The 27747-nt window shown below is 38.3% G+C and overlaps 1 protein-coding gene across 7 annotated transcripts in view; it reads left to right on the top strand.

Moving 5' to 3' along the window:
* Positions 1-27747, top strand: part of SNF4Agamma (SNF4/AMP-activated protein kinase gamma subunit) — a 426140-nt gene that overhangs the window by 270243 nt on the left and 128150 nt on the right. For all 7 annotated transcript variants that reach the window (XM_071595645.1, XM_071595647.1, XM_071595648.1 and 4 more), the window contains one exon: positions 9473-9509. In XM_071595645.1, the coding sequence (XP_071451746.1) occupies positions 9473-9509 (37 nt within the window). The remainder of the gene's footprint in view (positions 1-9472; positions 9510-27747) is intronic.

Raw genomic sequence — 27747 nt, 5'->3', positions numbered from 1 at the left:
CCTCCCCCATTTCCGTTTCCCCATTTCTTCCCCCTAATCCCAAAAGTTTGGTCGCGCGTCTTCCTCGCATGCGTGCGATATCGGTGTTCAAGGCGCGTGTGCACTCGTGGGCATCGGTGTGTGTGTGTAGGCGACTCCTAAAGCGTCCCACGCTCAAGGTCACCTAGTAGGTCGCGTGTCTTTGTGCGCCCTTCCTCACCTTGTACTGTCCACCCCTCCTATCGCCCGTTCTTACACTCCTAGCCTCCCCCACTCCTCTCGCGCCTTCTGGACGGAAAAAAATATGCCACCTTCCCCTTAACACTCTCCTCCTCCTTGCACTCCCAATCTCCCTCGCTGGGCACTTGTTGAGATGCTTCCCCATGTTGGTGGCGACTCCGCCGTCGACATTTATTATGCCTTCCGGGAGTCGCGGAACTCGTAAGGAATCCTTTCGCGGCGTAGGTCGGTAATCTCGGAAACACGCAGAAGGGGCCAGTCGTTAGACCTGCTGTTTTATTTTCTTAAATATAATAGTGGCAAATACAGTGGTCACCACGTCGGTTTGATTAAGAATTATCCTTCCACGTGACGAGAAACACTCCCTCCTTATGAATTTCCTATTTTGCGACTCAAATGACTGATTATACGACAAAAAAAGTCCGCAAAATTTTTTTATTTGCTTATGTTTACTTGCTCTTCATACGCGGGTCATTTTTTTATTGACTTCTTTGCCACTTTTTCAGTTGATCAGGTTTAGATTTTTTGCGGATTGCTCCAATGCCCAGATTCTGTCGTCCCACCTCTTTTTAACTCGTTCATAACTGACTCACTATTTCGCCACTTTATTTCCGAGATAAGATTGCCAAGCCCCGCGATCTCTCTCCCATCTCCATCGCTGGGAAAACAGATCTACTCTCTTCCACCCCCTCCCCTCGCCCCCTATCGCCCCCTTTCCCCCTTCCCTTCCTCTCTCGCTCGCTCGCTCGTCGTTGGGACTCCTCGCATCTCCGCGGGTTTCTGCGATTCCTCGCCCCGATTCGTCGCTTTCGCGATCTCGTCCGCCTATAGGTCTCACTCTCCCGCATTAACCGTGGCTCTGCGGATACCGACCGTTCTTTTGCAACCGGAAATCGATTTCTTCGGTTGTTGCGCACCGGACGTGTGAGATTTGAAGAGCAATAGATAAAAACGAGAATCCCTCCTTCCACCCCCCCGCCCCCTCTCGCCTTATCCTCCCCAAATTGTCTGTTTTCGCCCTGCGGAGATGAGGCGTTTTTCCTTGGGTCCCTCCCTCCAGCGTGAGCGAATCCAATTTGGATGATAAACCCCTCGCAAAACGGAAAGGAGTTATTGGAAGCGCGGTGTCTTCCCACCTCCGACCCCCTTAAAAAACGGCCCTCCCCACCCTGTCATCTTCTAACGGCCAGATCATCTCCTCTTCCTTCACGACGTTTCTGAAATCGCAGATCAATCTCCGTCGACCGTATTCTCAGTGACCATAGGCTCGGGCCTTGCCGAGGAGGTGATCGCCGAAGTCCGTCTTACTTCCTACCCTCCCTGATACGCTCCCCCTCTGACATATTTCGGTAGACTTAGCGAGACGCATCTCGTGCGTTTCAAGAGGCCGTCCCGTGTACGTCGGATATCTTTTTAAATCCTCTCCGCTCGTCTGTCGTCATCTGCCACTCCAATACGACGCCCAGCGCGAATCCTTATTCCGCGCAAAGGAAGAGCCAAGGTCTCCGCCCCAAGTGCTAGAGGTGCTTCCCGCTGTTATCGTCAACGAGTCTTTAGAGGAGGCCTTCCCGGAGAGTCGTCGGGAGATCTCGGACGCGCGGCGCCCTCACTCATCCCTTCCTTCCTTCGTGCGCCCGCGGCGTGTAATGCGCTGCCCCTCCACGAGTGAGAAAGACGTCGAAAATCTTAATTGAAACGAGAAGCCAAGGCAGCTCTCCTGCGTCAGTCCATTTTTCCCGTTTCGTCACAATCGGTCCCTCCTTTCCTGCCGAATTTTCTCTATCGCCACATTTTGATGTCATTGTCATCACCTCGGTGCAGTATCTTGATCGTGGATTAATGGGAGAAGATTTTTCCTTCTTGATTGGGTTCCATGTCGGTTTTTGAGTGATTTGTGCCTTAACGAGATACAACTTATATGAGTGCGTGTATACCCAAGTGTCTTTTGTGGAACATTGTCTTTCGTGCGACGAAGGGTTTTACAGTGCGTCGTGCCTGACTGGAATTTGAAGGAATGGTTTCAGTTGCGGGTCTGTGTGGTTTCTCATGGTTCTTCCAGCTAATATCTAGTCTCGGTGAGTGAGACCACTGGCCGCTGATGTCCTCCTAACCCGGTGTATTACGAGGCGAGTGTCCGTGATTATTTTTCGTGGATCCGAGTGTGCCCCGTTGAAGTGACCGCTACTGCCCAATTGCTTTGCTAGGGCTTCAGATCCTCGCAGCCACCGTGACATTAAACTTCAGTAGTGATTTTATAAATCGTTCAGGTGTCGATGCGGTGGTTGGGTATGTTTAGTAGATTTTGGTGTCGTTAGGTATATCAGCGATGTCTTCGTACTTCCGGTGGATGAAGAAGCGGTACGATGATCCCCTGTCATCGACCACAACGTACGCCAAACCGAGGAGCAGATCCTTGGACGCGAAGTCTTTGGAGCACTCCGGCATCAGACAATTCCTACAGCAAGTATGTACCCAGTTGTGCGCAGTAGTTCGTAAATTCCAAGAAACCGTCGCGCGATGGCAAGTATGGTGTTTTTTTTCAACTGCCTGGTTAAGCAGGGGAAACGACTGATAAGGTCTCACTGTCCCCCGCTGCGGCAGGTTAGCGGAAAACATCTAATGGCAAAATAGCGTGTATCTCTGCCGTATTTGTTACGTTTTCGGATTTCATGGATACGTCGAAACCTATGTCGCATAGTGTCAGTTCCATGCAGCCTGCTGATTAACAGTGCTATGAAGAGTAATTGCCAATAAACAAATGTCTCTATAATTCAGGAATTTCAAGCGTCTGAACTGCTGTTCGTAAAATAGGTTTCCAGTGATAAATGTTGCCTAAAAGACAGCGGTGAGTTTTTAATTGCTTATGATTTTAGAAAACCTAATATCAAAATTTTCTCTTGTGATATTTTCAGGTTAATGTGTGTAGTCATGGCTTTTTTATATGATACGGGGGAAATTCAAAGTTAAAAAGTTGTCTGAGGAAATATTTCAAAGCCGATCGGGAGTTAATAAAAATTATATAAAAACCTTGTGTGATTTCCACTGTATTCTTAAATTGAAGAACCTTGACTGTGTAATGAGCACATTAAGTAGTGTTTAACATATGTAACGTTGCTTTAAACATGTCAAACCGAAGGCAGTACGCACAGTGTATTAGGTTTCCGATATTCGATGTTAATTAGTATCTATTTTTTGTGAAAGAGCAGAAAGTGAATCATTTAATCCGAGTGTCAACGCGCTCTGCATTATCTCATCGTTTGAATTTAATTTTGTGAGATAAGTTATTAACCACGTGACCCATTTTGTATTTTTATATTTCACGAGAGATAAAAAATCGAGAGAATTAATAGATGATCATACCAATTATTTAGGTGACACCATGATAGCCTGCATAGAAGCAGCGCTGTCGTTGATGAAAGGTAAATCCGCCGGTTGAATTACTTGGAGTGAACTAATATTGTCCATGTATGCAAATTCTTGCGGAAAAACGTAAGCTAACCAGAGGGATACACACAAACATACTGATGAATGACCTTGAAATTCGGAGGTTAATTGGTCGGATATAACGATGCCCACACGATGATATCATAATAAAATAGTCTGTATTATTGGGAAAATTAGGATTTATGTTGAAATCGACATATATTTGGAAACTTTAAAAGTTTTTTTTTGGGAAAATACTACTTTTGAAACGGAGCGCAGATATTACATGGAATGTTGATGGCTAAGGGGAGATCTAATCATTGGCCTAAACTGCGATACTTATAAACTGCGTTTTATGCAAGTATTTCAGTAGTGTCACATCTCAGTAGCTTAATAATAAAGTTTTTACGTGCCGTCCTTGACTTCCACTGCTGAATATGAAATATTTATCTTCAACACGGTGAAAAATCTTAAATGCGTCTGGTCACCATAGTTAGATATGGCGACAAGTCCTGAGTTTGAATCTCGCATTGTGTTTGTTGCTTACCTTACATGATGTTATATAAACTTAACCGTGTAAGTGAATTTCGTCGAAACCTACCATTATTGGTTAATGAGGAACCAGTGTTGTAATCTTTTTCTATTGCGCGTTTAAATTGTTATCAACCTGAATGGTATTGGTAAACTCTCATGCTATCAATATTTATTGGTATTAATTGAAAAACAATTTCAGAGCGTAAGAATCATTCGCCTTGACCGGCATTTGAACCCGGATCCCTCGATATCCGGCCGAGTGCTTTAGCTACTTAAGCTACCGAGGCGTCCTCTTACAATCCGAAATTTTACACTCCCAAGTCTAGGTGAATTATTTTTACATTCTGAAATTGTTGCCTTGAAATTTACACTTAGCGGATAACTCTGTTAAAAGATACTGTCGCTGCTTCCACAGTTTCTTGGAATTAATCGAAAAACATTGACTATATTCTGTAACAAAATTCTATATTTACTCGTCATTATCATCTTCAACAGGTTTTACCATATGCCCTTTAAGTAAATTAGTCAAATCCTTTTAGTAGAGGAATTTAGGAGCTTAAGGTAATTGGAAGTTATTTGGGCGCTAGAAGGTCAACTTGGCCAGCATTTTTCGAAAAAGATATCGAATATAGCGAGCGTTTCCTATCAGAAAGCATATGAATTATGAGTTTGTATATAACTTGGGTTAAAGAATCATACTCTAAAATTCAATGGTTGTCATATATATACACATCCGCAGATAGTCTTATCCTATTCTCTGTAATTTTTTTCATTTTCCTGCCTGAGCGATTTGGCACCAGTCGAACTAGTGAACTACTGTGGGTAGTTGATTATTTTGTTGAAATTTGTCCAAGGGAAACAATTTTGTATCTAAGTATGCTAAATATTTTTTGATGTTCCAAGTCTAAAAATGAGTACATATGCATGCATTATAAATGATTTTTTCGTCTTTTGAATCGTTGAGGTGATTTTTTTTCAAAATTCCTTCTATTTCTGGCCATTTTCTCTGATGACCTCGCGAAAAATCTGTTTTCCCTTTCATCCAAGAAAATCAAATGATTTTGAAATGCAATTAGTCCATTCTAACTTAAGTTTAGGCTGTCTAATAAGTGTGAACTATTTCATTCTAGCTCCTTAATTGCGCCATGAATTGGGTGATGCATCAATCTAAGGAGAGAGCCTCGGAGATCCGTCATATTGGGGCCGTGTGCTCTTTTTTTACAGATATCGCAGAAGCGTATTACACCTAGAGAAACACAATCGTCTGCCAGTCTGATTCGGGATAACATCATGATCTTTCTTGCTGGCTCGTAAGAGAAAAGAATTATTGCCGCGAAAACTATCCGGAATAAAAATTGAAATAAAACGTATCTTTTGAACACTTTTTGCTATTCTAATTGTGAAAAAAACGTCACGTGTTTTGGCTTCATGTGAAGTTCACGTCACGTCAAGTTGTATTAAATCTGATTAAAGTAATTCGGTGTCCTTGATACATTAATTGTCAGATTTTGTGCAAAACGGGAGAGTCTTCAGTATATAATAGACCGATTTCATCAACTTCTAATAGTTTGATGAATTTGATTAATTCATATTCAATATTTTAATTACTAAGCATTGTAATCGCATTTCAAGAGTGAAAGCGTGGAAGTGGTTGACTAACCGAGATGTATCTTTAAGTGGTCAGCGTAGTGGAGACATACTTCTTGTTACGCCTTCCAATTATATGTGACGACTGGGCCTCAAGCCCAGCCCTCATCGACAAAGCTAAATTGAAGAAGCAAGTAATGTCGCCGTCGTACTCGACTTCCTTACGACCCGACCGACCATGAAGACTCATCCATGCTGACAGCTCATCATTGGCACTTAAATGGGAACGGAGAAACACGTTAGGACTCAGTATCTCGCGTTCTTGGTTTCGAAATCTTCGAATATTAAAAGTGTGCGAAATATTTCGAGGTTCTGCAAGTTCTTCCCTGTCATTTCATTGTTCCCTGCCTTCATGGAACTCTTACATTAAGTTTTGAATTTGTGATTAATCATCGTGTTTGTTTTTCGCATTCCTCTTGGCCACGCTGAATGAAGAAACTGCTATTTTTTCCTGTATCCGTAATTATGAAGCAAGTCCAGGAGGCATGAACTAGTACCGTAAAGAAGAGTCAAAGCCTGGTTTAGTGTTCAATCAAATTCATATTGGCGTTGATTTCAATTTAAATTTTTCAAACGACCTCTCATCAAATCGATCGCTGTTATCTTAGATCTCAGACGTGTAATTTTAACACGATGGATCACCGTGTTTATGCCAATTATCATTATTTACGGGAGTGGTAATAGTTTCACAAATTAACATACCATCAGGGAATATGCGTGATTCAAGGAGATTCAAAGAAATATTCCGTATTTTCTTTATTTTACGAAACTCGATGATTTTAGCATTAACAGAACCACTATGTGTACCGTGTGCGTTATTGAGAAAATGATTTTCTATCTCATTTTATCTTTCTTGATTTATGCCAGTGTTCGCCAATGTGAATAAACATCCAAATTCGCATTTCTTTCACTTCCTGAGATAAAAATTTTCCTATACAATTTTAGTACGTGATTGTTTTCTGAGAAGATACCGTTCTATGATGTTTAAAATCGAATTGTTTTGTTATTTGTGTGTTGTACATAGCAAGATTTTTCAAATGAATCCTAATGGTCGATTCACTTGATTAAATTTGATGAATCAATGAATGAATGAATGAATGACTTGTTCGAATCCTGAAGGTGACAGATATTTTTCAGAGGTATCTCGATCCCTACTTGAGGTGGAGAGCACTTTGAGTGAGTACTACGTCCGTTGGATGGGATGTTAAACTGCGTCATGGAGCCTTTCATTAAGAGAAGGATAATGCCCACCTACACCCTTCCTTTCCAATCCATCCCTAATGACCTTAGCTGTCAGTCGCCTCCAATAAAAATCTCTATTCGGGTGTGTCAATTGATGTTTTATTTTTACTGTGGTACTACATACATACGTTCGTTAATACTTAATATAAACCACTACCGATTTCGAATGGGTAATCTTAGTTCCTTGGAAGAAATGATTTACTTAGTTACCTCGGGTACCGTTAGAAGGAACAATATTTTCTCTCATTCATTGGTGTAAAGTCACTTATTGTTAGTAGCCTTCTCCCCATCCCATATTTTTGCAGACTGTGTTTCTCATTTGTCTCTATTGCAGAATTTTATCGCTCGTCTGATCTTTTCTTAATAGCCTAAATCGATGGAACGATATTTGTGCTTTACTCGACCAACGTTTGATAAACCATTTTCATACAAATAGAAATCTTATTTCATGAAATAATACCACTTATCTTTGACGGAGTACAATTAGTAATGTTAGGCGGCGACCGGCAGTTGCGGTTGTTTGACGCCATGAGGGATAGGTGAATAATTTGACAGATTTAGCATTTTGAGGGAATGGGGTAGGGTGGACCCGACGTCGACATTACATTACTCGGGTCTCCGGGATGGGAAGCTAATACACTGGCCACCGCACCAATCGTATCCCCATATTTTCAAAGTAGAATGCTGATTGATTTCGTGCCATTAAAAGTTGAATCAATCCCATGTATTTAAGTTTTTCTGAAAGGCTTCCAGTTTCCAGCAGAGATTTGTAAAATTTTGGTAAAGTCAAACTCAATTCATTGACGACGTGCGTGGAAACTCGACGTTCGCTTACGCTGGTATGGCACTTGAGTGTGACGTAAATTCGAATTCGTTCTAAATGAATGATAATCGGACAATATTTGGAGAAGTAGTCATTAAAACCGGAAATTTGGGAAATGGAAAATCGAATTCTCCGGAGATAATGTGATTTCAGTAGTTAAATATCAGTTACCCGAATGGATAGGGGCTATTAGGCTGCTAATCATTAATCATAGGTTAAACCCGAAGTATTTGGCCATCTTTCAATTCGGCTAACACTGAGTGATATTGCTTGGACAATACCTCTTTTTATGTTTAAAAACGTTTTGCGGCAAGAAATAACGGTTTACCCTTCTTCTTTAGCGAGTTACAAGGGTGGATTCATTGCAGTGTGGTCGTTCGTACCTTCTCACCACCTTACCAATTTTCAGTGTGGTGACCATTGCTATTTCTTCAAAATTAAATTTTTTTTCAGTGGCATGCACATGCTTCTTTTGAGGAGGTTTCATCTAGATGTCAGGTCCATGTCATTTTCATTAAATGTTCAATATTTGTAGTGTTAACCTCATCCAAAAGCGGTGATAAAACAGCATCGTTTTGTGTTGATTTTGATAGAAATCGCCATCGAAAATTCAAGATTTTGTGCATGGTCTTATGGCATTGGAGGACTAACAGCAGAAGAATTACGGATTAATGGTGCAGAAACACATGTTGTTCTCACTAACAACTCATATATCCATTGATTTGTAATAAATGCTTAAATAGAAGCACCTACCCATCTTTATTTTCAGTGATATTAATCAGTTTGTGGGGAAAACAACCGAAATCTCATAATTTCAAAAATTGTCACGTCTTAACTTATCTAAAAAAGTTTTAGAACGCGTTTAAAAAACTTATGTTTAACAATTAACTTCTGAGTCTTTAAACGTTATATATTCGCTTCATATCTATTTACGATATGCGCATGAATGCGTGTTACACTATTGTCATGGCTCATCATTAATACATGAACTAAGGTGACACGTTGATTTGTGCAGTCACAATTCAATCTCCTTAATGTTTACACTGAAATTTAAACATCCTCATGTAAGCTTTCAAGTATCGTTAGTACCTAATTAAGAAGTTAGACTGGGAGATTTATGCTCGAACTCCCGTGCAAACAAATTATATTTTCCTCTTGAGATTTCTATCATATTGTTAACATTTTTTTTTGAGATTAATTTAATTCATTTTGAGGATCAGATGAAAATCTTCCCTAGAAGGTTGCTTGTTGCATTGCTTCATACAAAGAGACATGTCTGTTCTGTTTTTTCGGAGAAATGCTGAAATTATATGTATATTTGGAACGCAGTACTTACATTTCCACTCGCATTGGTAATATATCTACATGTTACGTTACCTCTCTGATAATGCGTGGTATTGCCATAATTGGCATATTCAGCTGTTTTCTGAGTCTTGATTATTTCTATTTTAAATGCCTTACTCTCGGGATGTATGCTAACCTTTGCTCCATTGGGTGTCAAGTGTACCGCTGCGTATGATTATGTCGAAATCCATCAATTTTTTTCATTTGTAATCTCACTGAAATTTCTTTTTCTCCCTACAGAGACAAGCAGCTCACCAACAGCAGTTGGCTGCTCAAAGTAAGTCCATTTATTTTTTATCTGTTTCATCTAAAGTTCTTTATTAATCGTTAACTTTATAATTTTTTGTACCATAGCTCATTATCTAAATACTTTTATTCCACGAAATACACTCCTACCGTAATGTTAGCATTCGTCATGAAGTCAATTTGAACCCAAGGCATTCCGTGAGAATTCAATGAAGTAATCCGGTTCGAGTTAGAATATGCTGAAACGGTATCCAAGAAGTGGTTAGCACCCTGAGGGTAAATCGTACGATAACTGTACCAATTTTCGCTGTTTTCGTGTTAATTTTTTTGAAATGGATTAAGTATATCTAAAACAAGAAAAATTGATAGCGAAATTCTGCAGTAAGAAGAAGAAATCGTATCGTCTCACCTTTGGTGCAACGACGACTCTAATTTGCTCGGTGGGATAAGTTTTGTAATTTTATACGATATCATGGTTTGCATTTTTTCACGGGTCACTGAAAGTAGTTATTGGTAACTTACCGCGGAGTAAACTCTGTAGTTGTTCCAGCCACAACCACAATGGATTTTACTGTTAAATTCATCAAACACGCATATTTTATGATAAATAATCACCAATTGCACAAGCTGTGGGAGGGGTTCGCTCACTAACGAGAGTAATATAATTATTTAGGATTGCCGAAGACATTTTCGAATATAAGCACATACTGCGCCTGTGCCAACTGCGCGGGAAACAATAATGACGCCAACGTGGACACTCCCCTAGATACATTAGCGAGCTTAAGATTGTCGTGACCGCTTAATGCGTCTTGCCAAGAAGGGTTTGCACGTGAACTTAATGTATATGTGTGCCTTATCTTATGATGCACGTCTAATCATATTATGAACATTTTTGAACATAGCTGCAAGTGAATTTGCAATTGAAATTTTTTTTAAATGTTGGAAGACGTGAGTAACTATTTATTGAATACTATTAATCGTAGTCTCTAATCAGTTGCATTTTAAATGGTGATCTGTTTGTGTTCCCCGGCAAAAAGTATGGGGATAGTTGCCGCGTTAACCGTTTGGACTAGCTAGAAATTTCGATGAGGACATCAAGCCTTGCCCAGTAATTAGTTGTGAAAAATGCACACTTATATTTTAATAATGATTCACAGTTTTCATTCGGTCTTTCAGGTATGTTAGGATACATGATCGCTTTGCTCGAAGGTACAGGTACGTACGTACATTCGCTGAAGAAGCAGAAAAAATATTAATTGTTTAAAAAATTGATGTTTTTTACTCTCACTGTTTTCTATCGTCTTACATTGAAACTTCATGCTCGAACCAATTAATATTTTATGTATGACACAGTTCTCAGCACACAATTCTGAAAAACCATACTAATTTACGGTTTTACGGAATTACGGAATACGAAACCGTTCGTACGTTATGCACTGCAAGACTGTAAATCGCCTTATTTAGAGACGTGGAATTGATGCACTATGCTCAATTTAGTGCGCATAACGAATATAAATGCTATTATAGCAACAGAAGATTCACCTACCACAAGGTTCGACTCTCTAATATACGGGGGTTATTTTTTAAGTTAGGTCCGTTTGGTCATAAAAAACTATGTTCTTTAGAAAAAGTTTTTATTTACGGTTTTACGTAGTTTCCTAAAATATTACTTCACTTTCCTGCATTAGGCACTAATCGGCAATCTTCGATCAGATCCCAGTCCTTTATCTACTTGTTGAACGATTTCGTCAGCCTGCCACACCACTCTCCATCATGCCCATTTGTGCGGCCATTTTTTAAGTATATTGTCCTTATACCTTCTATTATACCTTCTATTATACCTTCGAAGAGAATGGGCAGGGAAATGAGTACATATCTGATCTCTGGTGGACTCTCCTCCTCATGCTTTCGAAGGCAGAAAGCAATATACTTGAAACATTTAGTGGGGAGCAGCTTTTGAAAGAGTGCATTGTTCCAATCCGTTTAACGTCATACATTAAATTTATTGGAAAACGTGCACAAAAATGAATAACTGATACTATGATACTTTCATTGAAACCCAATAAAACGGGTTGGGATTTTCTCGGCGTGAAAAGTAATAAATATTGGCCGAGGTCATCCAATTTTCTGGTAACTTTGGACGCTGAATGCCTTATGGATCTCGTATTTTGGATATCGCTTTTGGTGAATTTTTGTCGACGAGGCACGAGAATGAACATTTTTCAGAACTTCCTATCGTAGGGTGACCATCACAATTGTCGCATTGAAATTATAGTGGATTTTGCGTAGTCATTTCTCCCTTTATGAATAAAGTTTTCGTAAATAAATTCGTAAATTTTTGACTTCACATTACTTTTGTTTAGTGAACAGAAAACTCAGAGCTTCGTTGCTACAATTTGCAGACAACGATTTTTTTATTCCAATTGAAATTTCAATGATTTTGGTGTGTAATTACAGCATTAATTTAATTTAAACAATTCAACTTTTCGAGAAAACCGTGCAGCTGTAAATAAGAATGGCAAAATATGTTCAGATCTAAGTTGGAGAGCAATGCTTTTCGAAATCCACTCAAATATATAATGGATTTCAAATCACTTGCCGATCGCGGATGAAGTGTGTGGTGATACACTATCATTTCGCCTCGGACCGTTCTATTAATGCCAGAAGACTTAAGACTTACATTCTCTAATTAACGACTCGAGGTATAGGTAAAACATAATTTATATTACTCGGTCTGCTTCAAGGGTGCAATTGACCTCGGATTCTTCCCCTAATAACTGTTACTACTGTTCAAGGTTTTCAAGATCTGTTGATTGGTTTCTTACCCATGTTGGTCGTTATACTGGTACGACATATAGCCGGTAATGACTATGTCAATCCGTGAGATTCACATCAATGATATTCCTGTTGTCACCCTTTGCGTTTTCTTTATTTAAATATATGAATACGGTCCTTTGCTGTCTCTATATCTCTTATTTATTACAACCTTATGAGTTGAAACCAGATTATTTTTGCAGAAGATCAACTCGTTATGTTTATCGAAATTTTATAGTGTCATAAACTTTTTCTATATATATATATATATATATATATACAAATTCGCCTTCACGTGCAACATTTTTCCTTTAGTTGTTCCATTATTCACCGCAGAACATTTTATCCTTCAAAATATCCTCTTTATTAGGTGTGAAAATGAAATGGAGAATAATTGTAGAATTTCTTGGGCAAGCTCTCGAATAAAAACATTGTAGTCGATTTATTGGTTTCAGTGACTTTTATATTATTTGAAGTGCATGTTGAAATAGCTTTCCTTTGCCGACCTTCGTTTTTTTGCTTGAAATTATTTTGACCTACTATTACGACCCATTGTGAAATAAAACCATGATAGCCGTAGCACTAAATTGTATGGCGGTCTATTATACGAACAACGCATTACAAGAGACTGTTCTGACGCCAGGTTTCTCGCGTAGCTTTCTTTTATTTATTCTAAATCAATCCGTTGTGTCTACCGACTTATCCTCAAATGATGGTGCAAATCTGTTGGACCGTACGTATCAACAATTATTAGTCGAAGCGGTGCAGCGGAATGCGACCTGGTTTTCAGATATGGCTGTGATAAACATTTTCAATTGAGTAATAAGCCAAAAATTATGTTAACAAATGCATTTTTTGTCGATTGATCGTCGATTGCACGTCATGTTAAACGGCTCAGATCGATGATCATTCATGAGCATGTGAGAATTACAAAACACGCTTTGAGCGAAATATTTAAGCGGCAACTTTTGTGCGATGAATGATGTAGCGGATGCTCGGTACACTAACTGGTTATGTGGGCGAAGAGTTGATGGGGGAAAAATCAGGAGTGGGTTGGTGATAATTGCAGCCACTGAACTCCCTCTAGTCCCGTTGGAAATATCTGAATAGGCCGCTGAAATTAGCGCATCAAAGTTTTGAATGAAATGAGAATAGTGGCCATATGGCATTGCCATTATCAAAATTGTTGTTTCAAAATTAGCACACCAGAACCTAATTCCCTTATAATTTTTCATTCACTATGATAATGAACCTAAGAGTCCTCCTGGATCCGCGGCCATTCATACTTCTAGATCGAGAAATTATTATAATCGAATGCTGCTCTCAATATTCGCCAATGCGAGTATTTAACTACGTGAATTTTTAAATCAACGCACCAAAAGAAGCGCTAGTAAAATGTTATAGATGGATTATTTATGCAGTATTATTCACTTAAAAAAATATGATCCTCTCTAATCTCTGTGAAAAGTAACTTCGAATGCAATATAGCGATTTCGATCAAAGAGATTGAAATTATCGTACTGATGAATTTTGATGGAAATAGGTAGAAAATGGATTTTCATGAAAAATTTTACCGTTTCTTCATATCAGTGTATACTTGATATATTGATTAGTTAATTTCGTATGTGCTTGTGGGAAAATGTATTTTCTTTTACATTAAGTAGGTCCATTTTGACCATCTACAATGAGTCGGGAAACATACAGCAAGTCCCCCGTTTTTTAGTCTCATCTCATGAACGACTCTCAAATCTGAAGTTCTCCCTGCGCGGTATTTTAAATATATTTACGTAAGAGCTCTAATACGGCTTAAAATCGTGATACTTCTGAGAGACGAACTTTTATTATCTGCACGATAATCCTTGTATTCAGAATTTGATCTTACCATTTGATTATTTTCGAGTAAGTGTCAGGTAGTTCTTGTTATATTTTTGTCGAAATTTCTTCGTATCCTTTAACTCTAACCCTACTTGAGTCATTATGAATTTCCTTCAAAAAGCACTCTGATTGCATTTTCCAGGTGGCTATAATTTTCTCTTTCATCACAAATCTGTTTTTTATTTATCGCTGCTACTGAGCAATGTTGGATTTTAGTCTATCGAACAGTAGTATCTCACTCGTTACGTTATGTACAATTTAAGCCGTTGGATAAGGTGCTAAAAGTATAGGCTGCTGACCCTTGCCGTAGTTAATTGGGACAAAACGCTGGAGAACGAAATGTTTCCCGGGTTATTCATCCTGTTTTCCATAATATTATTGTATGACAAGCTCACACGCTCCGAAAGATGTTATCCAAATACGAAGAATTTTGCGGGAAGGCGCTTACCCATTCCTGTATCGGTACGCCATCTCTCGGGCGATTACTGAACTTGGTTCGGATGATAAAAGTCACTCGACGCTGCGGAATATGCACGCCCAATGAGGGGCATCACTGTGTGACGGATTGCGTGGGACTTGGATTAATGAAGGATGCCAAGTTTTTCGACTTCCCGGTCAAGCCCCCTTAGACACACACACCTGACCACGGGTGCCTGCGCGTCATGGGTTGACCCAACTCAACTTCTGACAAAATGCAATTTGAAGTTTTTCGAGTCGTTTAAATGCTGCCGCGGATTCAAGTTGAACATATCGCATGTCATTACGGTTGAAACTGAACATAATAGACACGTTATAACCAATGCTACGTGGTATCATATCGCAGAAGTGTCAGTATTGATAAAGAAAATAACTGGACTCCTTTGGATCGAATATCACATTTTATTTTAATTGAAGTCTTATTAACATACATTTTTGAAAAACCACAATTTGTTTTTTGAATCCCCTCTCTTTATTTAGTTTTTATTTTTGTTTTATCTCAAGGTCACTTCTGTTTTCTTATGAAAACGCGGTGACCTTGAGACAGACTCCATAAAGAGCTATGCCATTCTGTCACGTTGATATCATTTGAAGGAAGACCCGATCCACTGAGGTAATTGTCACAATAGAGAAATTCCGTGCTTTGACGTCTTTAATCTAAAAAAAAACGTTTAAATTCAGAATCCTCGACTAAAATTGTTCATTAATGGAAATTAGAGATGTCCCCATTTCATTAAACCATTATAGTCAATTTAGTGCTTTATAAAAATAAGTTTTATTTGCCTACCAGAAAACGCCATATTTCAAATCAAGTACCTAAACATTTTTAATGGAAACATTTAACTGTTCGATAACGCATTCTCCTAAGAAAAATGCTTGGAATTTTACTATGAATATTCGTCTATTAAAAAATAGTAGATTACTATTTGCAGATAGCACTAATAGCTGAAAAAGTGGTATTTACTACAATGATTTCGATAGTAAGTATGCCCTTATGGAACTTTAGAAATCTGAAGTTGCATTATTTTTAAAGGTATAGTATTTTCTCATTTATTTTTCACGGTTTGAAAAGGTTAATTCGTTATTCACACTCATCGTCTTGTATAATGTATTAAATGGTCTGTTAAAGCAAAAGAAATTGGATCGTTGGACCATTTCTGTTAAATTTTCATTGATAATAAAGTCATGAAAACTGTCCTACCTGGCTAAATATCGAGTTGAGAACGTCAGGCGCATCCATACCGAGAACGGCCGTGGAAGGGAATGGTCATGGAAACTGCTAACTGACGTTACAAATCAGCAAAGGCTTTTTGGACAGCATTGTATGATCAAGTCTCCTTTTGATATTGCAATGTCGATATGCCATTAGGCTGATTTCTTTTTAGGACTTCTTATATTTTATGGCGCCACAGTTTGTTTTTTAATCAATTCCGCCAATTACCTCTTCAGGTTTCACGCAATGGAAACGAAAGTGAAAGTCCTATTATTCTGCAAGGTCTTCAGCGAGTGTTTATGAGCGTTTCTTTCACAAGTAGGGTCATTTCATAGATTGATATGCCGCTTTATGATCTCAAGATGGTAAATGTATTCATCACTCAGTAGTGTGCATATTGCGCTATTTTGATTTCGGTCGCGATGCCATACTTAAATGCCTTGGTTAAATGTGTACCCATATTGCAGCAAATGTGATTACGTTTATGAAAATAAATATTTTCAAGGGTCCTTGCGTTTCAATAGATGCGTGTCGTGAATTGTGTTCGCTCGCATAATCAACCACGTAAACGTACCCGTTTGGAAATCTGCCACAATAAATCACATGCAAACCTGGTTCCAAGTGGAAAGTAAAAAGGAAGAGAGGAAAAGGTTATGTGTAGGTCTTTCACAAGCGTTAAAATGGAAGGGAATTTAAAAGAATAGTGCGACGTCATAGTGGCAATGCCCTGCGCGACACGCAGGTGATATTCTAAATATACGAGTATATTATCGTACTATACTCGTATATACTCGTCGTATATACGAGTATATACGTATATACGTATATACGTATATACGTATATATATATACGTATATATACGTATATATACGTATATATACGTATATATACGTATATATACGTATATATATATATATACGTATATATCGTATATACGTATATACTCGTAGTATAAACAGTATATTCGAACAGCTCCATTGAAGGATTTAAAGTGAATTTTTATTACAAATTCTTTAAGTCAACTTACGAATTGTATGCACTTTGCTGCGTATCCCCTTATTTACCAGTGCGAAATCTTCTATCATTTTTTCATAATTTGCCGTCACCAACTAAGGTTGATTCCAGACTACGACAGGACGGGCCGGTGATTATTAGAATGTGGTATGAAATTGATTAAGTTCAGTCACGTATTTCCAATTTCGTTAAACGGAAATTTTGATAGCACCCGATAGCTGCATACTTAACCTAAGGAAGGCATATATGCTCTAAAACTGTGTTTGTAATCAGGGAAAACTGAAGAATGGGGAGGGTATCGCATTACATTGAGTGCTCATTTGGTAAGCTTTTCTGTTTAATTTTTACTTGCGATGGAATCGGCATTTAAAATTTGTTTTGCGGTGGTGAAAAGTCGTTGAACTTACAAAAAACATAGCAAAAACAGAGCGTATGTGTAGCAAATTTTCTGTAGGCTGTATTCACTCAGCCGATTTTTAAGGCGAGGGTTTTCTGTGCAATTACATTAGTTTAGATACGAACGAGAAGGAAGTAAAATTAACACAATTCGCCGTACGCATAGAGACGTTTTCGACGTGTTTATTGAAGGTATTCATCAGGCTTTGTTTTTCGTATATTGAAAAAAAATTAATGCGCGCATAGTTGGTTTTCCATTCGCCACGATTAAGCGATTTTTTTCATACCGCTGTCCTCTATTCCATCCTTTCTAAATCGGTCGAACCCAAGGTCGCTGTGGCATGATTGCCTCGTAAAACCTGCGCGCTTCTTGACGGAAGGCGATTCCTTCCCTTCTTCTTTGCCCATCTCAGACATTATCTTCCTTCCCCGCTTCCCATGAGGTGAGTTCACTAACCGGGACAGTTTAACCCTAGGGAGGTCATCCGCTGCGATCCGTCATCGCTGCCCAGGGTGGGAGGGAAGGGTCGAGGCGTTATGAAAGAGACGCGCACGCACACACACTCATACACACTAACACGCACTAACACACACACACGAGCCAAGATCACGCAAGCGCGGCGGCTCTGCGAGACCGATTAAGTGGGACGAGCAAGAGCGTGCGTTTCGGTGCGCTCGAGGTCCAAGGAGAACTTCTATTCTCGTGGCCTACCACCCTCTGGCTGCAGGAGTCCAGGGCCTTGACAGAAAACACGCCCGTCACTTATTGACCACTCCTCCCCATTTCCCAACTTTGTCCGAATTTAAAGGTTTCCTCGTTTGAGAGGACATTCTAATGGGTGAGCAGTCTATTCTGAAAATAAACCCACGAATTTTGATCATAAAATTCTGGTGTGGTCTAAATAATTTATTATTCGTTGAACTCACGTATTAATGAATAAAAGTGCTTTATTCTAGTGAAATTTGTTGTTTTTAAATATTCTGATTTTGCTTTGAAGTAAGACCATTGGGCAAGCAAGGTCTATGTGTGTACGAGAGAAAGTAACGAAAGTCAGCATGTGGATACCGCAATTGGGTTTTATGATAAACTTATCGAGGCATTATTTCAAAAGCCATGAGTAATATAAATAAAATCCTCGGTCTATTTTAACTTAATATATCGAAATTGAAGTACTCGTGTTGAATTTTGAACGTTGAGAGGCACCCCTTCCTCTCCTCCATGTCCAACTTGGTTCGATTTCCTGGTCCGGTCCACTCCATCGCTTCCTGCTGGCGTCTTTTTTGGCCCTCTCCGTAAGGTGTTTCACCGTCACAAGGCCGTTGTCTGCATTCTTAATGCTTCTTCCTCTCGCCCAGTCCTCGTAAAACGAGATCGAATAGAACCTGAAATATGTGAACGATTCCCTTCTCACGAAGGTGAGTATGTTTCAGCTGACAGGTTTTTTTTCATGCATTGCTTTTTATCGGAGGATAGTCGATCAATTTTCTGTCACTTGCGTACACAATGTTGATTCCAAAAAAAGTGGTATAAATTATGATGAATGACCATAGAATTCTTATAAGGTTTTACGTTAAATGCTTTATAAAAATAAAGTTTGTTTTTTAAATAACTGCTTGACTATTTCCCGGTTTCACAAATTTATGCCTGGCATGGCAAATTTGAAATAAATACATTTTATTATGGAGTAGTAGTAGTAGTAGTAGTTTTCAGTTGAGGCGATCGACAGCTGAGGTCATTCGCGCCATTAGGGATGGATATGAAAGGATGAAGGGTGGAGAGAAACCCGGCATCGGAATAGCCTACTCTTAAAGAAAGGCGCTAAGGGGCCCGCAGCTTAACGTCCCATCCGACGGACGGCGTACTCACTCGAAGTGCCCTCCACAAAGCACCCCAAGTAGGGATCGGGATACCATTGAAAAACATCTACGGCAGCCGAGAATTCGACCCCGGGCCCTCAAGGGTGGCCAGTATGTTAGCCACCGCACCCTCCCGTTGTCCACATTTTACTATCGCTAAGGAGATTCCTAAGTATAGTAATTTTCTCGTACAATAATTTTGGCATAATTAATGTAAGGTGCATCATCCTAAAAACTTCATCACCCAACAACAGCACTCTTTTATCACTTCATCAATCTAAACACTGTGAAATGTATTCTATCGTTAAAATATGGTCACTTTATTTCCTGCGAGTCTTTTTTATAACCGAAGTGTCATTTTAAAGATGCAATATTTTTACATTTTCTCTTATAAGACATTTGCCATAAGTCTCTATCTTTTAATAACCCTAAAAGTAACTTTATTAGGCTTCAATTTGGAGTGGTGTTAGAAAGTAAAGCCATCTGAATGTAAGACGAGTGGCATTGGATAGCAGGAAAGGAGGGCTTTAGCCAACTATTCTTAAGATTGAATGAGCTTTGAAGGCATTGCACCGAATTTATTTTCAAAAGAAGTACCTGGTTTTACCTCTTTTAAAATGTTTATCCAGTGGAGCTGAAATAGGTCGCATAACGCGGGAGAATATTCTTAATATTTGACAGATGGGCAATACTACAGTGAGGCTACAGCAGATGACGGTATAGTTTGAAAGTGTTTACTTTGGAGAACTCGGAATAAAATGCAATTATGATATTATTTCATATCGTTCTTTAAAATGGTAATGTCAATGATGTAATTACGGTGTAGAATAAATAGATAAGGAATAGATAAATTTGTATGAATACAGATATTCTGTTTTTGCTGTGTACGGTACTTACGCCTGTTTTGATAGAGTTAGCTTTGTAATAGATTTAAAGAACCTGTTAATATCTTTTAATAATGATAATATATTTTAATACATTACTTTCGACGGCATCATGATCGAATTTCGTAAAAGTCTTATTCAAAAAAACTGTTGTAGTAATCTTAATTCAAATTTTCATTATCTTCTTAAAAGGTGGCTACATATAAAATAATCCTTGATTTTCGCAGCGATAGTGTTTTTTCAATGTAATTTTTTCGGGATATCCTGCTGCGTAATAAGCGCGTTTTCAAAAGACTCATTCGGTGACAACTGAGTCAATTGGCGGGGAATGAATCTTTCGAAAGTATACTCATTACGCAGCGGGAAATTATGTAAATATCAAAAAGAAAACAGCTAATGTTGGGTGTGGGTCTCGATACCACACCCTCTCGCTAAGACCTGGCCGTCAATTAAGGAAAATTTCGTTCAGTAAATATCGAGCTATTTGGCGTCCATTGTCACATTTCTCCCTAAGTACTTGCCTGGTGAGCGCTTGTGAATATTTCGGTGCGTATGATTGCTATCACTATCCATAATGCGATTTTACTATGTTGTTCAGCTTGCGATCATGGATTTTGCCACTGAACTCAAACCAGTTCTTGGAAACGCCAAGAGTCTTGTTTTTTTTTTGGTTTCTTAAAGCGCTTACATACCAAGAACACCTGTAAATATTTTTCATGGGCCGCTCACGTAATGAAGCTCGAGCATTAGATATCACGCACCTGCTCATCGAGCCTAAGGCCACGAGGTACGATATTCTGAAGCAATGAACGCCTTTTCACTCGAAGCGTGTACATAGTTGTCGAAATGTTCCATTGATAGAGGTCGAGAGTCCACCATCTCTGCATCCATGGTGAAAGGTGGAAAGGTGTATTCCCCACTCTGGCGCCTCCGTCGCTCGGCCATCCGGACAGTTAGTTGTTCCCGAAATGTAATAACTGTAATTAGTACTGCGGAAAATTTATCGAGGACTCATCATATTCGTTGTTGTCACGCTTTTTTCACAATATCGATAGTACATTTGTATCTGAATGATTGATTATTTGTAAAAAATGGTGTTAGAATATATATCATTTGATAGATGAGAGAATGAGAGAGCGGATTTACCAGCAAGTAAACCGGATTTTATTTTTTATTTCCAATGTTAGTGGATTCTTTATGTGAATTTTAATCCGAAAATGAAGTATGTTAAAGATTCAAACTAAATTGATTCTCTACAAATTATTTCACCGTTCCGTTTGTGATTATTTGGAAAATCCTAAACGAGATTTTGGCATATACCTGTTTGAAGTTTAATATGCTTGACTTGGTTTAGTTTTTTATCATTTCCAAGTTGGACGTCTCGAATGAGAAAAGTGATTCAGTGTTTACTTGAGAGGTACTGATTCTTATCGTTCTACCTTTGATTTGTCAACGTAGTTGGATTTAACTTCATGTTTTCGTCAGTAGCTTTTTTTTGTGATCCCTCGCATTTCCACTCGAGGAATGTTCCATCCTTGAAATTAATAAATGATTATGGCAGAATCAACGTGACTGGCGTTAATTTGAAGACTTCTTGGGGCTCATTATACCTACTATAAAATATGGGAAACTGCTTCAGACCGCTTAATAGTACCGGAGGATGAATAGTCAATACTGTACGTGTATATCTTTATTTCATAGGAATTGTATATACTTATTCGATAGATATAAAACATATCGTTGGTCTTCGCTTTACTTTGGTATGCCAAGATAAGGTAACAAACCATTTTACAAAGCATATCTGTATCAAATCTGCAGAAATAAATCATTAATGCAGGTATGTAGACGTATTACTTACACGTTTTTAGTCGTTGTGCATTTGGGTTTGTAAGTACATGCGTATCAAAATAATCTTGTATATGTAGATGCTTACACATATACTTATTAATGCCGTCACATGTATACAACATTTACTAAATACATCTACATAAACCTTCAATACAGTAATCAACGCGAAGATCGGTTTGGTAGGTGATGGTAGAGTACTGCTAAGTGCGACGGCGTGTGAAATTCACATATCAGGTTGGGGGGCTGTTTCTTTCCCTGTGTCTGTGATTATGGTTTCCCAGGAAGGTCTGGTGCCCGAAAAATCTCATAGCATGGTAGGAGCTGAGGGTTTCCCCAGAGAGGCTTGCTTGGAGGTTGAAACCGAACCCTCCCGGCTTCGAATCCCGGGAGTAGTTTAACGCCGTTTAGTAGCCCAGCGCTCTACCCCTGGACTACCATACATTTATTTTACTAGTGGTGAATCAGAGGTATATGCCTTATAAATGCCTGGTTTTCTCTCGGCAGTCTGCCAAGTAGTTACTTCAACTTGCCGCAGTCTCATAAGTACAAGTACCTACCCCATGGTTTTCTAAATAAATTCAAAATTCTCTTGTTCATTGGATCCTTCGAGCTATTTCTGGTGATTTAAGCATTAATTCTCCTGATTCAAAGATTGTTTACAGTGTGTCGACATTTCATTTGAGCTTTATAGAATTGGTAGGCTGGATTAAATTCTTCATTCATCCGACTGCTGTTCGAGAAAGTCACACGGGCCTCGACCGTTAGCTCCACGCTACCCGTCCTTTGCCAGTATCCCCTCCCATCCCGTACATTCCCAAACCATCCGTTTATCTCATTAGACCATCCATTCATCCCACTTCTACCTCTAATTGTTTACTCTCAGCCCATGTCTGCGGGTTCCTGCTCTTCTTTTCTATCCAAAGCTTCTCAGTGTGGCCCAGGAGACGCATACTATGACGGTTTCCAAACATGTAAGGTAAACCCATGGGTCAAGGCTTGTTGTTTTAATCATTTGTTCGACCTCATCAGAGAGAAATGTTGCAGTTCATAACGAATACCAGATTTTTTTCGTGGGAGGCTTTTTCGCATCGCTTTCTGATTGCGTCCGGCTTGGGGATTCATCGAGCGATATCTTATATTTCGAAGTGGGCGTGTCATAAAGCTTTATCAATCTTTCATTGGTATTTTTTTATTCGATTCTATGATTATCTTTATGGCAAAATGGGGGATATAGATATTGTAATAAAACATACTTAAGAACTGTGTATGTTGTTATGGTTACATTTTTATCCCTTTGCTCATTTATACCATCATACATGTGCTTTTATGACACCATAGGATAAAATATAATACTTAGATCTTATTACTCTCGGAATATAATTGCATTAATAACGGATTTTGACAACTGAGGAAACATTAGGTTATTCAAAATTATGAATCCCAAGTAGGAAATTATCGGTAGAAAATTAAACATTGGTCTAGGCCACTAGGAGTATGCATTGCGAATATATTCTGGTTAATATACATCCGGTAGTAAATACGGAAGCAGTTCCTGTATGTTCTCACATAAATACAGTGCTAAACGCATAATGGCTACAGATTACGCTCGGGATTTTCGTTATTTTTAGACATTTGTGTTTGAAACTTCCATTTGCAGTTAGTAACACTAACAGGTGTCTAATGACTGATTATACCTTCTTCGAGTTAGTTTTTAAAGGTGATGGACATGTGATATGTGATGTGCCTTGAATATTCTGCCTACTATGTCACTACTGTACCATTCAATGCTTTTCCGTATAGTAGATATATTACAGTATGTGTATACACACATATGCATGTACACTTACAAGTATATATATATATAACTATAAACACAGTAATCAACCCGAAGGTCGGTTTAGTAGGTGATGGTAGAGTTCACCCAGTACTAAGCCCGACGGCATGTGAATTTCCCTGTGCCGGTTATGGTTTCCCAGGAAGATCTGGTACCCGAAAAATCACATAGCTTGGGTGAGTCAAGAGTGCCTTGCCGAGGAATCGAACCCGGGACCCTCCGGTCAGCGGTCCAATGCTCTACCCACTGGACTACCGCGACCCATATATATATATATATATATATATATATATATATATATATATATATATATATATATATATATATATATATAATAAAAATATCCTCGAAATGGAACGCTCTTCGGCGACGCACAAATATATAAAAACACAGATGTAGATTTTTAGAATATAGAGACACAAAGAAAGGACACTCACAATTTGTTATTTGACGTTTCGACAGCTTGGCTGTCGTCTTCAGAATGGCGTTCTCTGGGGAGAGCGGAGAGGACATGTGCGGGGGAGAGGTGGGGGAAGGGGAGGTAGGGGACAAATAGGAAATGAAAAAAGGGGGTGGGGGATTATGTAGGCAGCCATATGATGCATTCAGTGGGCTTATATATATATATATATATATATATATATATATATATATATATACACACACATTCAAACACGAAATCCCGCCAAACGGCGAATAAATACTTTTTATATAGAAACAGATATAAGGAAAAGGGATAGGAACATACATAAAGGACGAACATAATAAAGGTGGGGAAGGCGGAATCGAACGGATCACTATTTATATATTTATATATATGGGTAGTCCAGTGGGTAGAGCATTAGACTGCTGATATATGCATATATATATATATATATATATACATATATATATACATATATATATACATACATATATATATATACATATATATATATACATACATATATATATATATATATATATATATATATATATATATATATATCCCCATCTTATGTGTATTGCTTCTTCGTGCATTTTCTGTTGAAGTATGTACGAGATGTACCTAACGCGATATTTTCATGGCACTTTCATCGTATACGAGTATTTATTTTATGTAGGTCCACTTCTGCCAATTTTGATTGTTATTTCGATTTCTCCTCTCTTTTAAGCATTTAATTCATTTAAATTCTTGGTCTATTTGCCCTTTAAATGTATGCCCACCAAAAATATAATACTCTATGCTTTTAACGTATTCAATTGCCCATACCTCCTACTAGCCTAACGGTACACATTTTCGTCTCCTACATTTTCCTTGCCTTGAAATGCCTCAATTTTCTAAGCTTGACGCGCCAAATCTATCGGGATAAACGTTTTTCATAATTTGTTTCATAGAATTATCGAAAACGCTTTTATTGACTTCGTTATATTAATTTTTCTCTTTCACAAACCGTTAAAACCTCGTTACTGTTCTTTGACACTTGCATTACAGAAGCCCGAATATAGACAAGGATTAGACGATGCGAAAAGAGCTTATCATTGGCACGCGATAGGTAAAAGGGGTTGACGACCCCAAAAGTAGGTCATTGATCAACCCAAGATTATGGCGCGCAGTGGCGCGGATAGCTATATTCGGCGGAATCTTGAAAATCTCTTCACCTTTATGAACGGACACCTTAAGCCGCCGGACAAGCAGTAAGAGTTGAAGGTTAGTAATTTTCGTGGCAGTCAATGCTCCGTAAAAATCATCAATATCGGATGTCCTCAAGAATTTTTTTAAGACGGGGTTTTGGGAAAACATTGTGTTTCATTGACGGTGGCATTTGTCATGCTTATGATCGCATAAAAGCAGGGTGAATATAAGCCTACATTTTTACTGGTTGAATGTAATAATGTTTATTCTTTTGTATCCTTAAAAAAAGAAGTTAGTTGTTGACGAAGTTTATCAATGAATTGTTATTTATTATTACCGTTTTCTTTCGACAAAGCCTGTGAATCTGAACTATCATTTTAGAATTTGGGAGCAGAATATATCAGGTACTTCTTCATAACCGTATGGTTATGATGTTATTCATATCTTTTACCGTCGTTTTTTGTTATTATTTTTATTATTCTTAAGCATGACTTAATTGTTCCATTTTATCATTTAATACTTGTTAATCAAAAACCTTGAAAATGTTTTTGTAATTTTTGGCATTAATTGAATTTATTTTGTGCTTGTCGACAGTCAGATTATCAATTAATACACCAGAGGAGTTATATATATTAATAGTGTCAATTGGACTAAGTGAGCCGGTTTCATTGAATGAGTTACTTTCGTTGAGTAATTGCACTTCCTAATTTTAAGGACTCGTCGTAAGTTTCCGATTACATACCTGTATTGCAAAATGGAGAGCACATGTTTTCCGTTGATGAGCAGGTTTGTCCGTAAAATCTGTTTTCCTCTTATGGTCGCTTACCATTATTTTCCTCTGAGTATGTCTTCCCTCCCTTTCCGATTTCTTCTCCCCCAAACCCTTATGGCAGGAATGGTCCGTCAGCAGTTTATTTTTAGATATTAATGAACCCCATGTTATCCTGTCTCGCCATTTTGCCGCCTGATTTGCACTTTGTAATCTCTTTGGTGTCACATCGATGTCACATAGAGGCTCCATCGTATTCTCTTCTCCTACTATATGCAGTGTCCGTCATTCACTCAATAATTTTAAGCATAAAGGCTTATTTACTATTTTTGAACTCCTAAATGGAGAATATGCGTCCCAAAATGCTTTCCTTTTTTTTCTCGGTCAGAAGAAACAATGAAAATGACGTTTTCCTTTGGAAAATTGGCGATTTACATCTTCATCTTTCTTTAGCACTTCCCTGTTTAAAATTTAGTCCAGCCTATCTTTCCTTTATACCAGAATAAGTCGTGATTTGCAAGTTATATTCGTTATATCGATCTATTCTTTGCTGAACCTCAGTAATATTGACGTTTCTGTGCCCCCATGTACTCATAAAGGATGTTACTGTCCACGCTCTTATCATAATAGCTCAATTATATAATTTGAGCTCTGCGGCCTCAGCTAAGTTAAAAGGTAGAAAGGAAAACTCCAGTGGCCGCGATAGTAATTTATTTTTATTTTAAAACTGCGATCTAGTATACGCATTATTTGATATCTTCAAGTCCTTAAGCTAGCTTGAGTTAATTCGCGTAAAGTATTGTTCAACTAGCCTCATCGGCATCTAAAAGTTATTTCAGATCAGCTTCGAAAACAAATCCTGAGTATTTTTAAAAACAACTTGAACTTTTTAGGCCCATGGATTCAGGAGAAGGATTCAGGAGAGAATTCAGAATGACGCCATCCTAAGATTGTTTTTGGTTAAAGCAAGTCAGGTAACCGGGATTTCCAGCTAGTAACTAGCCCAGCATTGTTATCACGCTTTAATGACTTCTGTGGCTATTAAACAAAAAATAAGGAACAATAATAATATTGGTAAAATATAAGGGGCAGTGTCAAATAGTCCCCATTCCTTGTGTTAAGTGATTCTTAATCCGAAATTTTTAGCCTCTTTCCTGAGATAATATTTGAGAAATAAATGCACTTCATTAACATCTAACCGCGTTTATTTGGCAGAAGAACTATCAACAACACATTTTCACGGACTACTATGGAATGGGAATAACGGTGAACAATAAGTTAAATCGATGTCATGAATTTCAGTTTTTCATTCGACCAGTTCTTAATGCGTTTTACCTCTCTCCTTTTATGATCTCGAGTTTTCCAAAAACTTCTTGTTCGCTGCAAAATTTCCATATCTCAAGTAAAATCACCACGGGGCATTCTAATGGCAGCTGAATTTAAAAATTTTAGTTTTTAGCAGCTAAGTTTTTTTCCGGTATTCAATCTTAATCACACTTTCAAAGCGTGAGGTATAATTTTTAATCAGGTAAAAATGTACAATCTCAGAAGCTTGTTTAAAATTGAGACGACAGTAGTTTTGGCCTTCTATTGCATCTGAGGATTGGTTGGTCGTTGCCCTCTAAAACTATGCTGTCCAATTGCTTCATTATCATATTATTACTCTCTTTGA

The sequence above is a fragment of the Hetaerina americana genome, unplaced genomic scaffold, assembly GCF_022747635.1.
Source record: "Hetaerina americana unplaced genomic scaffold, ioHetAmer1.1.p SCAF_7, whole genome shotgun sequence".
Classification (NCBI taxonomy): domain Eukaryota; kingdom Metazoa; phylum Arthropoda; class Insecta; order Odonata; family Calopterygidae; genus Hetaerina; species Hetaerina americana.
Note: the sequence above shows the minus strand (reverse complement) of the source record. Positions and strands in the feature narration are given on the sequence as shown.